The following is a 16534-nucleotide window of genomic DNA, read 5'->3' as shown; positions in this document are numbered from 1 at the left end:
AACTGAAATTAAAATGACCACGTGTTCCCGCATGGCAACTAAGAAACTTGTTTACCCAAATTTATTTACATTATACAGATGGTGTTTTAAATCTTGCTATTTTTATCACCCAATTTATTTTCCGAATTATCGTTATAATCAGGGTTACCAGTTAGCCTGAATGAGTTTCATGAAAATGTACTTCATCACACATAAAAACTGTCAGAGTCATCAGAAACATACACTAAAACTGAATAATAAAATAAAATATAAAATATTTTTTTAAAAAAAATTGAATTATCACTTTAAGCCCTCATGGCTCCCAATGGACAGAAACATTCGTCCTTTCTATGGAGAATTATCATTATTTTATCTTCTGCGTTGTCGTGTATTTCTCTTCATGAGCACAAGAGGTCGCTGTTGTCCACATTATGGTCAGCAGCCCCAGTAATTCAGCAGGGAAAAGTTTGTCAGTCTCCTTTACCTTATACAGAGGAAATGCCATCACATCATCAGTTTCCCTGCAAGTTCCAGCTCCAGCGCTCCACAGTTCATTTTCCCATACAGGTTTATGTGAACAATGATTTAAAATGTGTGTAAAGTACAGCGTAAAAACAGATTTTATCTGAGCGTTGCAAATCCACTATCTCCCGAGAGGATCTGATGTCACACATCCCCACCGCTGGGCCTCACAGCACAGAGAGAGGCCTGGTGGGTCAGAAACCTGTCGGTCTGTGTGGTGGTCTGGGACAGCCTTGCTTTCCTCCTCTTCCTAGTCTCAAGAGGACAAAGTGTGACATCACCAAGAAGGCCCAGAACGCTCATTTATAATCACCAGAACTGAAGTTATGTAAAAATGAACTCTAGAAAGTGAACAAGTTCTTTTAAAATGCATCATATAAGGCCGTTAACAGGCGATCAACAGACAGCAATAACCACAGACTGTCACATGGAGTGTTACCACAACCATTTGTTTATTTCATTCTTCTTGTAAACAATCACAACATTTAGGACCCAACATATCCCAGTATAATGCAAAACAACAACAGCCATGAAACCCAAAGTGTCTTAATGATTTTACAGCAGCACCTCCATATAAACGCCATTACCATGATGCTCTGACATATCCCACACACGGTAATGTGTGGCATGGTGAAACCAAAATGCATGAAATACCCTTAAATAAAAGCTGAGAATCTGCAGTTTAATCACATGTGAATACCCTGAGTACAGATCTAAAGTTTTGGAGTACAGAGCCAACTCAAGAAAAAGCATGTCTTTGCCCCAAACATTATGGAGCTGACTGTAATATTGGAATGCAAGCATTAGACTTGGCTTTATTGGTTTTAAATTTCCAAAACAACTAAAACACATTCCTTTAAAAGTCAAAAATCCATAAAGAAAAATCATCTATGACAAAAATTGTTAACAAAATTATAAACAAAATTTCAAAGACAAATAAGGAATTACCCATTTTTAAACCAATAAACATGAATACATTTATCTAAAACTCAAAACCACAATAACAGCAAAATCAGATATTTTTAAAAATAGGCACTCTTTGTAAAAAAAAAAAAAACAGACATGTGCCAAGTAGGGTTGGACTGAAAAGAAGGCGGGGTCATGTAGGGTTGGACTGAAGAGTAGGCGGGGTCATGTAGGGTTGGGCTGAAAAGAAGGCGGGGTCATGTAGGGTTGGACTGAAAAGAAGGCGGGGTCATGTAGGGTTGGGCTGAAAAGAAGGCGGGGTCATGTAGGGTTGGGCTGAAAAGAAGGCGGGTCATGTAGGGTTGGGCTGAAAAGAAGGCGGGTCATGTAGGGTTGGGCTGAAAAGAAGGCGGGGTCATGTAGGGTTGGGCTGAAAAGAAGGCGGGGTCATGTAGGGTTGGGCTGAAAAGAAGGCGGGGTCATGTAGGGTTGGGCTGAAAAGAAGGCGGGGTCATGTAGGGTTGGGCTGAAAAGAAGGCGGGGTCATGTAGGGTTGGGCTGAAAAGAAGGCGGGGTCATGTAGGGTTGGGCTGAAAAGAAGGCGGGGTCATGTAGGGTTGGGCTGAAAAGAAGGCGGGGTCATGTAGGGTTGGGCTGAAAAGAAGGCGGGGTCATGTAGGGTTGGACTGAAAAGAAGGCGGGGTCATGTAGGGTTGGACTGAAAAGAAGGCGGGGTTATGTAGGGTTGGGCTGAAAATTTCAGGTCGTTTCAAACTCTACAGCACTTAGCCGGCCCCTATGTATTTGATTCATTCATTTAATTGTTTCATTTAATCTATTTTCTGTTGCATTTGAGTGTTTCTCCCTCTTTAATTACAGCTGATCTTCCCTTCACTGGCTGCATCATTCAGATCACACAGTTTTACAGAGGATCTGTAACTGGAAAACCCAAACGCAGGACAGAGGGGCTTAGTGAATTCGGTCTTGACTGTGTACAGGGGGGTCATTGTGTCAGAGACGCTGTAGAAGGACAGAGTTCCTGCTCCGTGATCCAGGTACACTCCTATTATAGAGTAGTTGAGAGCACAGATTTTAATGTCATTACCACTGTGCCAGACAGAGTGTTTGGGGTTAGATAAGCGCAAACTCCAGGACTTGTTATTACTTCCCAGACGACAGTCATCACCCTCTCCTTTCTTGCCAATGTCTTCATATGACACTGCTACACAAACCCGATCCCCTTTCCACTTAACCTCCCAGTAATGGCGTTCAAGCAGACGCTCACTGCACAGCACTTGAACTTTGTGGTCAAATCTCTCTGGATTATCATGATTAAGATCTGGCTGGATTTCGTTGACATAAGTGATCTTTCTGCCCCCCTCAGACAGTTGGAGGCGTCTATGTGCTGTGTTGAGGTCCAGTGTGAGTGGGCAGAAATCTGAGAGAGCAGAAGGAGAGAAGAGAGCTCAGTAATTATAATAATAAACATCAATTACATATTTTACACACAATTAAATTTCATATTTTACTCCATTCACATGTTATTTCTATTTGTTTTTAAAATACATTTGGAGCCCAATGGGGACTGGGCATGTCTAATTCCCACCCCAGTTTGGAACGGCCAATCATCTGCAGCCATGCTCATGCTGTGAACCCCACTGTTGATTTGGGAGAGTAACTTTGGACACCCAAGGTTCTCCTCCGAAACACGTGGTGTCACCAGCTGCTTATTTTCACACCACAGACTGCAGCTAAGCTCACAGAACAGAGTCAGAGGAGAACCTTTCATACGCAACTTTCACATGCAGTCCATGGGAACCCAATCGACCAGCAGGGGTCACCAGAGAGCAATGAACATGGACCCCTAACCGACTGAACCCTCCCAACTTTCTGTCTGGACCGCAACAGCAGGGCCAGCCCTACAAACGCGAATGGCTGTGACTGACTGAGTGACTGAGTGACTGACAGATGAAGTTACACCATTGGTCATCCGAGTTATGAAGATACACCATTGGTTGGCCGGATCACGTGTGTTAGGTCCAGCCATATACTAGGTTTCCTAGTCTTGTTAAAATAAATTCTGTGTGATCTAGGTTACTTTTCTTATTTTATTATATCTACAAGTATATAATTTTCTCTGGAAATGATATTTGTTTTTCTAATGTATTATTAATGGACCTTGATATGCACTTTTGTATGTTGCTTTAGATAAAAGCGTCTGCTAAATAAATTAAATTGGGATGGCAGGTATGCCATCCACCCCAGTTACGCCTTGGCGGGGGCATGCCCCATACCTGTACAGCACCGAGAGTTTGGCACTTTTAAGGGTTCCCCACAGAAATAACCACAACAGCCACAGACACTCAGCTCTTAAAAACATTAATTTCTGTACATTATGACCCCATTTCAACAGACAGAATTCATAAACAACTTCACATGTCCACACAATAAAGCCCCAAACTAAGGGGATTTTGCGTTTTCTTCTTCTTCTTCTTTCTGCTGCCTAGCCCACAAACAAAATGTTGTTAATAAACCAGGTCGTTAATAAACCGTGAATTCGAAAATGAGGTCAGCCCTTGTGGACATTACGTTTCTGATCTATTAAGTTAATTTCAGTATCGTTAAGTACCGAGTATCGAATCCATATCGTTTAAGTTTCAAGTATCGTTTCAGTATCGAGTATCGTGATACTAAACCTGGTATCAGTATGAAAGTCAAAATTTTGGTATCATGACAACACTAGTCTGACGCCTTTTTTAGTTGCAGCGCTGCAGCTCTACATACACACTGGGTCATTTAAAGCCGCGTTTCCACCCAAAGGAACTACTTTTCAAGGAACTAAAAGGTTCCTTCAGCCCATTGTTGTCTGCATTTCCACCGCAGTCTAAAGTCCTGCAAAGATTAGGCAAATTAGCCCATTGACGTATATAAAAGCGACTTTGTCGTCGGTCCATCTTACATTACATTACATTACATTACAGGCATTTGGCAGACGCTCTTATCCAGGGTGACGTACAACAAAGTGTATAACCATAACCAGGAACAAGTATGACGAAACCCCTAGAGAGAAGTACCGGTTCAAGTGCAGGGAACAACCGCATAGTTCAACTGGGACCCTGAAGGTTAAACTGATTAACACTAACAACGAGAACGGCAACAACGCAGTCTATGGAAAAAATACAAGTAGTCGTTAAGACAGTTAATGCACGTAAGTCACCTACGAAACAGCTGCCTAGTTACAACCTTAAGCTTACAGTCATTTACAGGGGGGTAGGGAGGGATGGGGAGAGGTGCAGCCTGAAGAGGTGAGTCTTCAGTCGTCGTTTGAAATGGGTCAGTGTCTCAGCTGTTCGGACCTCCACAGGGAGGTCATTCCACCATCGTGGGGCCAGAACAGACAGGAGACGTGTAGAGAAATAGAGAAAAGTTGACGAGGGTTAGAAATGGAGTTATGAATTTTAGTTTGGTAGAATTTTGCCTTAGCGGCAGTGACAGCAGAAGAAAACTCTGTCAGGAGAGACTGATAGGCTGAGAGGTCAGATGGGTCCCTGGATTTGGCCCACTTCCTCTCAGCAGCGCGGAGGCTGGCCCTGGAGGTGCATAGGATGTCAGACATCCATGGACTGGAAGGGGATGAACGTGCTGGCCTAGGGACGAAGGGGCATAGGGAGTCGAGTGCTGAGGAGAGAGATGAACTTAGGGTGGAGGATGCAGAGTTAGTGGGGAGCCTGGAAAATGATTGAAGAGTGGGGAGGGAAGCAGTCACTCTGGGAGCAAGAGAAGAGGGTGATAGGGAGCGAACAGTGACAGTGGGGATGGGAGGAGGAGAGGGAGGATGTGGAGAGAGGGGGAGGGAGAAGGAGATGAAGTGATGGTCAGACGTATGCAGGGGGGTAAAAGTAAGATTGGAGCTGGAGCAGGTCCTCAGGAAGATCAGGTCTAGGAGGTTGCCTGCCTTGTGGGTTGGGGGAGAGTGTTGTAGGGAGAGGTCGAAGGAGTGGAGTAGTGGTAGGAAGGCAGCAGACTGGGAGGCCTCTAGGTGGATGTTAAAATCTCCCAGGAGGATCAGCGGGGTGCCGTTCTCAGGGAAGGAGCTGAGCAAGGTGTCTAGCTCATCCAGGAAGCTTCCCAGGGGCCCCGGGGGACGATAAATAACAATAATATAGAGGTTAGCAGGGTAGGTGATAGAGACAGGATGGAATTCAAAAGTGGATATAGACAGGTCAGGGAGGGGGAGAACAGAGAATTTCCAGGTGGGGGAGATCAGTAGACCAGTACCACCACCACGGCCAGATCGCCGGGGGGTGTGGGAGAAGGAGTAGGAGGACGAGAGGGCAGCAGGAGTGGCAGAGTTGTCTGGTGTGATCCAGGTCTCTGTGAGGGCAAGGAACTGCAGGGATAGGAGGGAGGCATAGGCGGAGATGAAGTCTGCCTTGCGCGTAGCAGACTGGCAGTTCCATAGCCCCCCTGTGACCGTGAAGTTCTCACAGGGGGTCAGCGGGGGGTAGCAGAGGTTAGAGGGGTTCCGTTGTCGAGGGGGGCCACGTTGCTGGAAGCGCCTTCTGAGGGGGAGAGCACAGACTGGAATGGGGAGCTGGCTCATAAACTAGGAGGGAGCGACGCTAGCGTCGCTCCGAGTGTACCTAATTAGCAACTGAAAACCTGAGTCGAATAATGCGCTGATTACACAGGTTCACAGTCTGTAATAGTGCAATAATTGCAATCTATCAATTCTAAGAATCAAAGTGGTAGATAGAAGCCTAACACAACCTAAAAACAAAGAAACCTAACACAACCTAAAAACAAAGAACAGTTGCCACACAGGGAAAAGTTTAAAATCTAACGCGGTATGTAATTAGTAAATGAACGCAGATACTTATCCAACTCTAGCAGGACGGATTTCGGCAGTTCTACGCACCGAGACGAATTATACACTTACTGTCGTATGATTTCTTCTGTAACTCCATACTGCCACCGAAGTACGTTATTTTCCAATAATGGGACAGCCCGGAGGGGTTTATTCCACTTATACAACGGGTTACCAATAATGACTATATATGGTTACTTTAGTATTTATACATTTTTATCAACTTAATCACCTGGAATTGAAATATTCTTCCGTGGCCGTTTGGGCATATTATTTTTTACCATTGTCAAGCAAAACTGTCGTTGGTAGTTCGACTTGGACCGTTGTTATGCAACAAACAGGATATAACAGGCCTATATAATGTAACTGTTTTATATATCCTCTCAAACACATTCATTATGTTTTTATGCAAACACATGTCTTGACATCCGAGGCCACAGAATGCATTCAGATTCCACAGATAACTGGTAACAACATTTATAGCAGAAAACATGCACACGTCGTAAACAATTTGCTGTTGAATTGATTAATTCGACTCTCATCCTCATTTCCATTGCAAAATGACAAGAATAAAAAGAATGAATACTTGGGCTTGCGTGAAAATTAAAATTAATATTGCAGTGTACAGCCACCGTTTGCTTTCATCTTTTAAAGTTACTGTTAGCGGAGCAGCTAAATACTTGAAGTGTGCCCTCCAGATGCGAACCATGCACCATAAGTCCATGTCTAGTCTTTTTCTAGCCTGGTCTTTTTGTGGATTTGAAGAATCGCAGAGTAAAATTATGGCAGTCCGAAAAAACAAAAGGGACGATTACTAGAATCAACTGTTATTTTACCCTGACAGAAAGTGTGGATCGAAGGTAAATTTTTCCAGTTTGCTTTTACTGTATCCCCAACGTAAACTACGCAGAACTACCGCATACCTCACATAACTATGGCAAGCGTTTTGAGTCAATTATAATGGGCTAACAAAGAAAATCCGGATGAAAATATTCAGCAACAGAAATAAATCGTTTGAATGTTTTTGGTACGTAATATGCGTTATAATCCTCAATGTTTTCTCATCTGTAGACGTTGGCAGGCTATAACCAAAAGTAGGCTACTGTGCCGCATAACATAAAAGTTTGAATTCAAGTTATTATTTTGAAAATGAAGGTTTGCGGCTGCAGATTTTTTAAAATGGCGGTTGAAATAAAATGTCCAGCGCTGCAAGCCCCACCCCCAAAGTTCCTGTACATTTGGGAAGTACTACTCCCCGATCAGGGACTTTGTTGGGGGTAAAATAAAGTCCCCGCAACTTAATATAGACCCCGGTTCCTGCGGTGGAAACGCACTGAGTTCCTCAAAAGGTTCCTTGTTCCTGGGGAAAGTTCCTGCAGTGGAAATGCGGCTTAAGTGTTACGACATAGTAAAGGCCTTTATGGCAAGCAGCTAGGACACATCCATGGCGACGCAACTAAGTAATCCGACAGCGCCTCTTAGCACAAAATTGGCTGTAAGTCATAAATATTTTATACAATCATCATGATATTCAGTAGATATGTTGGGTGAAGGCATAATGATCATAAGGACAAAACCATTTTAAAATCGCTCCATAGCGGGTGCAATAGTGCCAATTCTTGGACCCCTCCCAATGCTGCTTGTGGCTTTCATTTGTATTGTTATTGTTTGTGCCACCGGTATTATAACCTAGCGTGTATTAATATGCATCTGTTAATCAACGGGTCGCAATGAGCGTTATACTAGTAAAGCAGACACAATTAATTACTTAGTGGTGGTGTCATTGTAACTTGTCTGTAATCACGATAAAACTGCTGAATTGGTGTATCTAAGACGTATCATTTATATTTGTGGTGGTGGCTACTCCAGCCATTGAAAGACAGGCTACATAGCCTATCGATGAGCCAAGTGTTTGAAGATGTATTTTGCTTTTTATTTTATGTAGTAATATATTCTCATATTAAGATTATTTAATACTCTGCCATCTGTAAGTAGCTCACAAATAGTTTTGGTTGGTTGTAGTAGCAACATGTTTGTTTCCGGCCCAACAAAACATTCCGAAACGCGGGTTCTGGGCCACAGTCGGGTTGCGTATGTTTTTCTAGCTGGGAATACTTTGCGCTACATCAACGCCCTCTTCATTATTTCAAACTCCCCCTCTTCGGTATTTCAAACACCCCCTCTTCGGTGTTTCAAACGCCCCCCTCTTCGGTGCTCTGCTGGCACCGGTTCTGCCGAGTCAGGCGGTAGTAACAACTGCTTGACATCCTGGCACACCCTCCCAGTTTCTCTGCAGATACTGCAAGTCCCAGGTGCCCCCCCCCCCCCCCCCAAAAGCTAGTCTGTCCTGAATATAGAAAATACTATGAATAATATTTTCTTCATATTACCTCGTATTCTCACGTTGCTTATTTTGGTTAATTTATGTTTAATTACAGACTCACATTGTAAGAAGTCCTCTCTCCTGGGCTGTGGATTACCGACGTCATCCGCTGTAGAGAGAGTTCACAAGAAAGATGAGCTCCTGAAGATAATCTTTATATCATATTTCCTGGTGAAATTAAATTCCATTTTTACAAATTAAATGCATTTAAATGACCGATCATTCAGGAATAAAGTAAATATAAAATAGTTTGATTCATAGAACATAATGTCTATCATTATTTTTGTCAGTAGAAGGCTGACAGGAGAAGACACACAGGAGCATTTACATTCAGATCTGATACCAGTGGCATTCTACACAAACTACCTCCAGATGTGTGTCATGCCACAAATCTGATCCACATCCGTTACATTCAGACTACAGTAATCTGATGTGATGTGTTGGATTAGTCAGTAAATTAGATCTATGGCACATAAAGTGTTCACAGGACCAGAGATACAGTATTGTACAGGTGATTATCCATGTTTATCTCAGTGATGTCACTAGTGAAAGGTTGATTTGTCAATAGATGTGAGAGCATGAGGAAGATTCAAAATTACTCCATTCTAAATCAAAGGGAATAATGAGACCTAAATGCGCTTTTTTCAAAGGGACACATCATGAAATTCACATGTTTTGCAAGGGTCGTAGACTCTGTTGCGGTAGCGTTATGTGGGATTGGAGAATTCATTTGATAATAAGTTTTAGGTGTAGCTGATATTTTAGTTATTTTCTTAACTGGCAATTGCAGGTCACCCTACAGACTTCCGGGCCACAGTCGGCACTGACCTGGTCTGGATTCGATCTGAGACCGTGGGGCTCATCCATGCACCACAGCGTGGTGCCTTAACCGAATGAGCCACCCAGCAGCTCTACAAATAAGCCCCCAGCAGCTCTCCAAATAAGCCCCCACCAGCTCTCCATATGAGCCCCCACCAGCTCCCCATATGAGCCCCCACCAGCTCTCCATAGCGGACATTACCCAACAAGTTTTTAATTCTTTGAAAAAGTGTCTGATTCACCAAAGTGCCAGAAGTAACACTGGTTTTAAAACCAGCACTATTAACTCTGATAACAGGACAAAACAGGACATTTCCATAGTCATATTTATTCAACGGGTATATACATTTTTTTGAAAACAATTATTTAAGTTATAGAATCCTAGTTATATAGCCAAGATTGTTTTTTATTATATAGAGTGTCTGTCGTTCATTTTTCCAATTCTGGTGTATTTGGGGACATCTATGGTGACTAGTGGTCACAAAATTTCATTTTCACTCTCCAAATTCCCAAGTTCCATATGAAACTAAATTATTACTAGGAGCACATCCAGTGCTTATTTATCTTTGAAGATAATCCAGCAGTAGCTTATTTTAGAGAAAGAACACAATCAACAATGTAATGTAAAGTAACGTCTTCTGACACTGTAATATTGAGCAACAAGTTATTGTTACCTTGGGCTGTACTCTGATTATTCTCATACTCTACTTTTGAGTTACTGTTACCTTGGGCTGTACTCTGACTATACTCATACTCTACTTTGAGTTACTGTTACCTTGGGCTGTACTCTGACTATACTCATGCTCTACTCTGAGGTACTGTTGTGCATTAAACAGAAATATCTACAGAGATTTCTTCAGATAATCAAAAACCTGTCATCACACCATGTGCTTGTGTGTGTGTCTCATGTATGTGTGTGTGTGTGAGAGGTGTGAGTATATGTGCATGTGTGAGTGTGTGTTCGTCAGTGAATGTGTGTGTATTTTTTATTGTGTGTTTGTGACAACAGAGACCTCACTGCTACACAAATGTTCTATGTCATTTTTATGGTCCAGTCGATTATATTCACTTATGGTAAACATTCATTATTTAAAGAGAAAGATGTGAGGAAAAAGTATTTTAGTAGGTCTAACCTGCTTGGAACATTTTGGCTAATTCCCCCCTGGCAGACGTCCTCCAGTCGCTCTTTCAGTTCAGAGACAGATTTCCTCACAGCCTCAAAAGAGACGTGTGCACTGACAGTGATGCTGGGTAAGTCTCCAGGTCCAACAGGGGCACAGAGAGACTGACAACTCTGCAGACAGACAGACAGAACAAAAAGTCTCAATTCAGATTCTTGTGCAGATGCCAGGGGCAGATCTTTGTAAATGAGGAACACACCTCACCCTGTATGTGCAATATACACAGTGCAGACTGTCAGAGAGCCAGTGATGTTACCTGGAGGAAATGGGTGTGATCCTCTGTGTGTGAAAGCTGCTCCAGCTCAGCGTCTCTCCTCCTCAGCTCAGCAATCTCCTGCTCCAGTCGCTCCAGGAGTCCTTCAACCCGACTCACTTCAGCCTTCTCCTGATTTATGATGAGAGCAGATCTTCTCCTGCAGGTTTCCAGTGGCTTCAACTAGTTTGTGCTTCTTACAGGCAGGAGATTTATAGTGAGGCTGGAGGTCAGGGGCGTAGCTATGGGTGGCCCTGGCTGGGCTTAGGCCCACCCACTTTTTGCCCATCCTAGGGTGCAACTCGCATCTCGCCTTTTAGCGATAACAGCAAAAAAAAAAAAAGAAAAAGAAAAAGACACGCAAACTTGTCACTGTCGTTACTTTGAGAGCGTAATTTCCCTGCTGATACGATACCCCTCCCCTACTTAGCCTAGTGAAAGCATTTTCATCTATTCAACATCTATTCAATCGAGCTCATCCAAAGTCAGTGCGTGGATTCCACGAATACAGTAATGAAGCTGAAAGAGTAAGTGAAAGGGATGCAAATGGCGACATGGTTTGATTGATTCTCGTGGCTTTTAACGTTCTTTTATGTGATCCAATAAAAAAACAAACTTTCAGGTAAGGAATTCTGGTAACAATTTTGGTGGCCTATATAGCCTATCAAAGAGCAACATGTACTTTTATATTTTGACTCAAGTTTTCATTCATCTTCAGCAGCTGATTTATGAGACTTTCTCGAGCCGATATGTTTTGAGGACATCGATTAGTTTAAGTTACCTGTAATGTTAGTTGTTTAACACAATCTTTAAGTCTAATAGTAAAGACAAATCAGTATTACTGCAAATAAACCTGGCGAAAAAACATCCACATAAGTAAGCAAAACTAAATAGAAAAGCAACAGCAGTGTAGCACAGCAGGCCAACGCATAGCAGAACACTTTGGCGCTTGTAATGTACTGTAAATGCTATTGAGCTATTTATGGAATGAATTGTGTGGCCCATGAACTTTTATTCAGGCCCACCTGCAATTTCATTTCTGGCTACGCCAGTGCTGGAGGTGAGTTTCACAGTAAGAGGCCAGACACACCAGACAGGACTTGTTGGCATTGCGCTTTCTTTCAGTGCAGGAATCACACTCCAGGCCCAGGTCCACCTTCAGCCATTTTACTGCTCACACTGACAGAGACAAAGTTGAGTATTGTTTCTCTGAAACTGCGTGACAGAGAGTGTGGGAATGATGTCCTGGATCTGCCCAAAGCTGCAGTAGTGTGGTGTTGGACTGAGGCCAGGCTGAGCAGAGAGTGCAGATTTACTCATAAAGATCACACACACACAAGCACGCATATGACAGGGTGGTGACTGTTTGTTTAGATTGTTTGATTGGGCAGAAACATGAAATACGTGAACATATTTTTTTGCCAAATTAAATATTTAATTTACATACTTACATACGTATGGTTGCCAGTTTCTAAAACGAGTGGAGAATTATACTTAAACCCCTCCCCCACCACAAACAAACACACTTGTACAAACTCACACACTCAGATACAATCACATCCACAGACACACAAGCTCACTCACACATACATAAACACTCACACATGCACACAGTCATGCACACACACTGGTTATTAAACACCTCCAGACTCCTTTAGTGCTGCCTTCACTGCAGAAGGGAGTTTAAGGGGCAAGAAATGAGCAGCTTTGGAAAATCTGTCAGTTATAAACACAGCGGTCAACCCAGTAGGTGGCGGTAACCTGGGAACTAAATCCATGGAGATGTGGGACCATGAGTGGGAGATATAGACAGTGGCTGGAGGAGACCAGCTGGAGGCTGAGTGGACGACCTGTTGGCAGGTAATGCCAACGAAGGCTTGAGTATCCACCTCCATGGACAGACACCAGAATCGCCTCTTCTCAAACTCCAGGCTGATCCCAGAACCTGGGTGACCCATAAGATGGGAGGAGGGTGCCTGCTGGAGAATCTGAAATTGAGCAGATTTAGGAACAAACAACCGGTTATTAGGATCAAACTCCTTCCTTTGTGCTTCCCCTACCACGGTCTCTGTGCCCCAGGTGACTGGAGTCATATTGAGGTAACTGGGGACAATGGGGAGAGGATCCCCCTCCTTACCAGTGGAGACTCAGGACATTGCGTCAGGTCTGCTGCTCTTAGAACCTGGACGGTAGGAGATAGAAGCTGAAACTGTTAAAGAGCAGCACCCATCTGGCCTGGTGAGGCCTTGTGACCAGTGCCGACCAGAAAATCCTGTTCTGCTCCCACCCAACCAGTGACACCACTCCTCCAGGGCAGGCTGGACAGCCAGCAGTTCCCAGCTGAAGATGGTTCAGGTCAGCCAGGGTAAGAGGGTGTGTTAATAAGGCACACAGGTGTAGGTGTGGATCCTTGGTGGCTCTTGGTCACAGCACAGCCCCCACTCCCACATGGGAGGCGTCCATCTCAGTCCAGGTACTCAGCAGGCACCTGCGACAGGTCCAAGCGTGGTGGAGAGCGAGGATAAATAACTCACTAAGACAGTCAGGGGCTAAACCATTTAAAGCTTTATATGCTAACAGCAAGACTTACAGTCAATTCTAGATTTGACAGGCAGCCAGTGGAAGATTTGAATACTGGACTGATATGTTCCAATTTCTTAGTTCTAGTAAGAACCCCAGCAGCAGCATTCTGTATGAGTTTAAGATTTATTTCCAGGATACATATGGTTGCATGCCATGATTCATCATAAAAAATGGAATATATTCAACTGTTTTGATATTTTATGTCAATATATTGTCCAAAGAAGGGCAGGGTTTCTGGGAAATTCATCTGTTCTCCAGACTGTGCCTGCTCCGTCAGATCCCTGGGTTTGGGGTGTCCCTAAAAGTGTGATCGACAAGGGGTGTGACAAACACAGGGGTCCAACTCTTTGAACTTTATTATGAGTGCAGTCCAGGAAGTGCAGACAGGTGGAGGTGGGCAGTGAGGTGGGGGGAGAGGTGTGGTTTTTGGGCATGCACACACACCTCATCACAAGGCCATCTCTCATCTGCCAGATAAGCATCCCCCTCTGCCCTCTCAGTCCAGTACCCAGCCACTAACCTGGGAGGTGAGACTGATCACAAACTAGTCGTGCATGGTGCCTCGTGCTGGGGAGACAGAGAAGGTGTACAACCAAAACCAACAAGGCCCTTGTTCTCTCATCATGTTTGACTGCTCACATTGACAGAGACAGAGTTTAGCTTTGTTTCGCTGACAGAGACAGAGTTTAGTTTCGTTTCTCTGACAGTAGAGTTTTGTTTCTCTGAAGCTGCGTGACAGACAAAAGGAACAAATACCTGGTTCTGCCCAAAGCTGCAGGATGTGCGGTGTTGGATTAAAGCCAGGGAAAAACATTAAACCGGGAAACAGGAATAAAGACCAGAACTAAATACGAACCTGGGAACTTGAGAACAGCAGAAACTAACAAAGACTAGAGCACATGTGAACACAAGAGGCAGGCAAAGAAGTAATAAACACAAAGAACTTAAATCCACTGAGGCACAGGTGAACACAATGAGCAGAAACAACAAAAACACGTGAGAATGAACTGAATCATGGATACAATGACTGAAACCAATGAACTAAACAGGGAAACAAACAGGCCAGTTCTGTCATACAAAACAAAAGAAAACCAGGTATTTACTCCAGGTTTAAATGCTTAAATGTGCTGTTTGACAGTGCAGTGGAGTCCTGCCATGATCCTGCTGCTCCTGATTCCCTGCTAGTGGCACTAATGTCAAGTGAAATTTTATTATCCTCTTTTCATTTGGTTGCCCTAAAACAATCACAATACACAACAGAAAACTGTTTTTCTGAAATATAAAATGCTAAATGGTAAACCTTATGACGGCAGGACTGAATGAGTCTCCATACCTGGTGTGTATTTTGTGTTGTCACAGTCAGCCACTCCCCCATGTACTCTTATAGTTGACTCTGGTACAGTGTGGCACTGTAAGGGGCAGCTACTGAACTGCCTGTTCCTGCATGCCTAATGTTAGCCAAGCTACTGATCAATTACATTACATTACAGACACATAGCAGAGGCTCTTATCCAGAGCGATGTACAGTAGTGGAGAACATCAGTGTTAGTCTCAGGAGGACAAAGTGTGACATCACCAAGAAGGCACAGAGCACTCATTCATAATCACCAGAACTGTCATTGTATAAAAATGAACTCTAGAAAGTGAGCTATTCCTTTTAAAATGAATCATTTAAGACAGTAAATAGTCAATTAACAGGAAGCAATAACCACAGACCCCAACCATTTGTTTATTTAATTCTTCTTGTAAACAATCACAGCATGTAGAACCCAACACACCCCAGTATAATGCAAAACAACAACAGCCATAAAACCAAAAGTGTCTTAATGATTTTACAGCAGCACCTCCATATAAACGCCATTACCATGATGCTCTGACATATCCCACACACGGTAATGTGTGGCATGGTGAAGCCAAAATGCATAAAATACCCTTTAATAAAAGCTGAGAATCTGCAGTTTAACCACACGTGAATACGCTGATTACAAATCTAAAACAGTGGAATACAGAGCAAGTTCTTTGTCAAGTATATCTTTGCCCCGAACATTATGGAGCCGACTGTAATATTGGAGCGCAAGCATTAGACTTGTCTTTATTGGTTTTAAATTTCCAAAATGACTAAAACACATTCCTTTAAAAGTTAAAAATCCATTAAGAAAAATCATCTATGATAAAAATTGTTAACAAAATTGTAAACAAAATTTCAACGTCATGACTAATAAGGAATTACCCATTTTTAAACCAATAAACATGAATACATTTATCTAAAACTCAAAACCACAATAACAGCAAAATCAGATAAAATGCTGTTATCAGTTAAAATAGGCACTCTTTGTAAAAAAAAAAAACCGACATGTGCCAAGTAGGGTTGGGCTGAAAAGAAGGCGGGGTCATGTAGGGTTGGACTGAAAAGAAGGCGGGGTCAGTGTAGGGTTGGACTGAAAAGAAGGCGGGGTCATGTAGGGTTGGGCTGAAAAGAAGGCGGGGTCATGTAGGGTTGGACTGAAAAGAAGGCGGGGTCATGTAGGGTTGGACTGAAAAGAAGGCGGGGTCATGTAGGGTTGGGCTGAAAAGAAGGCGGGGTCATGTAGGGTTGGGCTGAAAAGAAGGCGGGGTCATGTAGGGTTGGGCTGAAAAGAAGGCGGGGTCATGTAGGGTTGGGATGAAATGAAGGCGGGGTCATGTTGGGTTGGGCTGAAAATTTTGGGCCATTTCAAACTCTACAGCACTGAGCCGCCCTCTATGTATTTGATTAATTAATTTCATTGTTTCATTTAATTCATTTTCTGTTGCATTTGAGTGTTTTTCCCTCTCTTTAATTACAGCTGATCTTCCCTTACCTCTCTGCCTCGTCCCAGATTACACAGTTTTACAGAGGATCCGAAATAACCAACTATAAACCCTGGATAGAGGGGGTCAGTGAATGTTTTCTGGACTCTGCGCAGGAGGGTCATTGTGTCCTCTGTGACACTGTAGAAGGACAGAGTTCCTGCCCTGTGATCCAGGTACACTCCTATTTTGAAGGAGAGGGGAATAGAGAT

The 16534-nt window shown here is 43.3% G+C and overlaps 1 protein-coding gene across 2 annotated transcripts; it reads right to left on the bottom strand.

The window, feature by feature from the left end:
- Positions 1-934: 934 nt before the first annotated feature.
- Positions 935-11201, bottom strand: LOC135254241 (tripartite motif-containing protein 16-like). Of its 2 annotated transcripts, XM_064334398.1 has the most exons (4): positions 10914-11201; positions 10610-10770; positions 8719-8766; positions 935-2845 (listed from the first exon to the last, which is right to left on the bottom strand). In XM_064334398.1, exons 2-4 carry the CDS (start codon positions 10620-10622, stop codon positions 2277-2279), a joined length of 630 nt encoding a protein of 209 aa, XP_064190468.1. In that variant the 5' UTR covers positions 10623-10770; positions 10914-11201; the 3' UTR covers positions 935-2276. The 2 variants fall into 2 exon arrangements, with proteins under 2 accessions (XP_064190468.1, XP_064190467.1); XM_064334397.1 differs by having other exon boundaries at positions 10610-11200.
- Positions 11202-16534: the final 5333 nt, after the last annotated feature.

Source organism: Anguilla rostrata, chromosome 4 (assembly GCF_018555375.3).
Source record: "Anguilla rostrata isolate EN2019 chromosome 4, ASM1855537v3, whole genome shotgun sequence".
NCBI classification, from domain to species: domain Eukaryota; kingdom Metazoa; phylum Chordata; class Actinopteri; order Anguilliformes; family Anguillidae; genus Anguilla; species Anguilla rostrata.
Note: the sequence above shows the minus strand (reverse complement) of the source record. Positions and strands in the feature narration are given on the sequence as shown.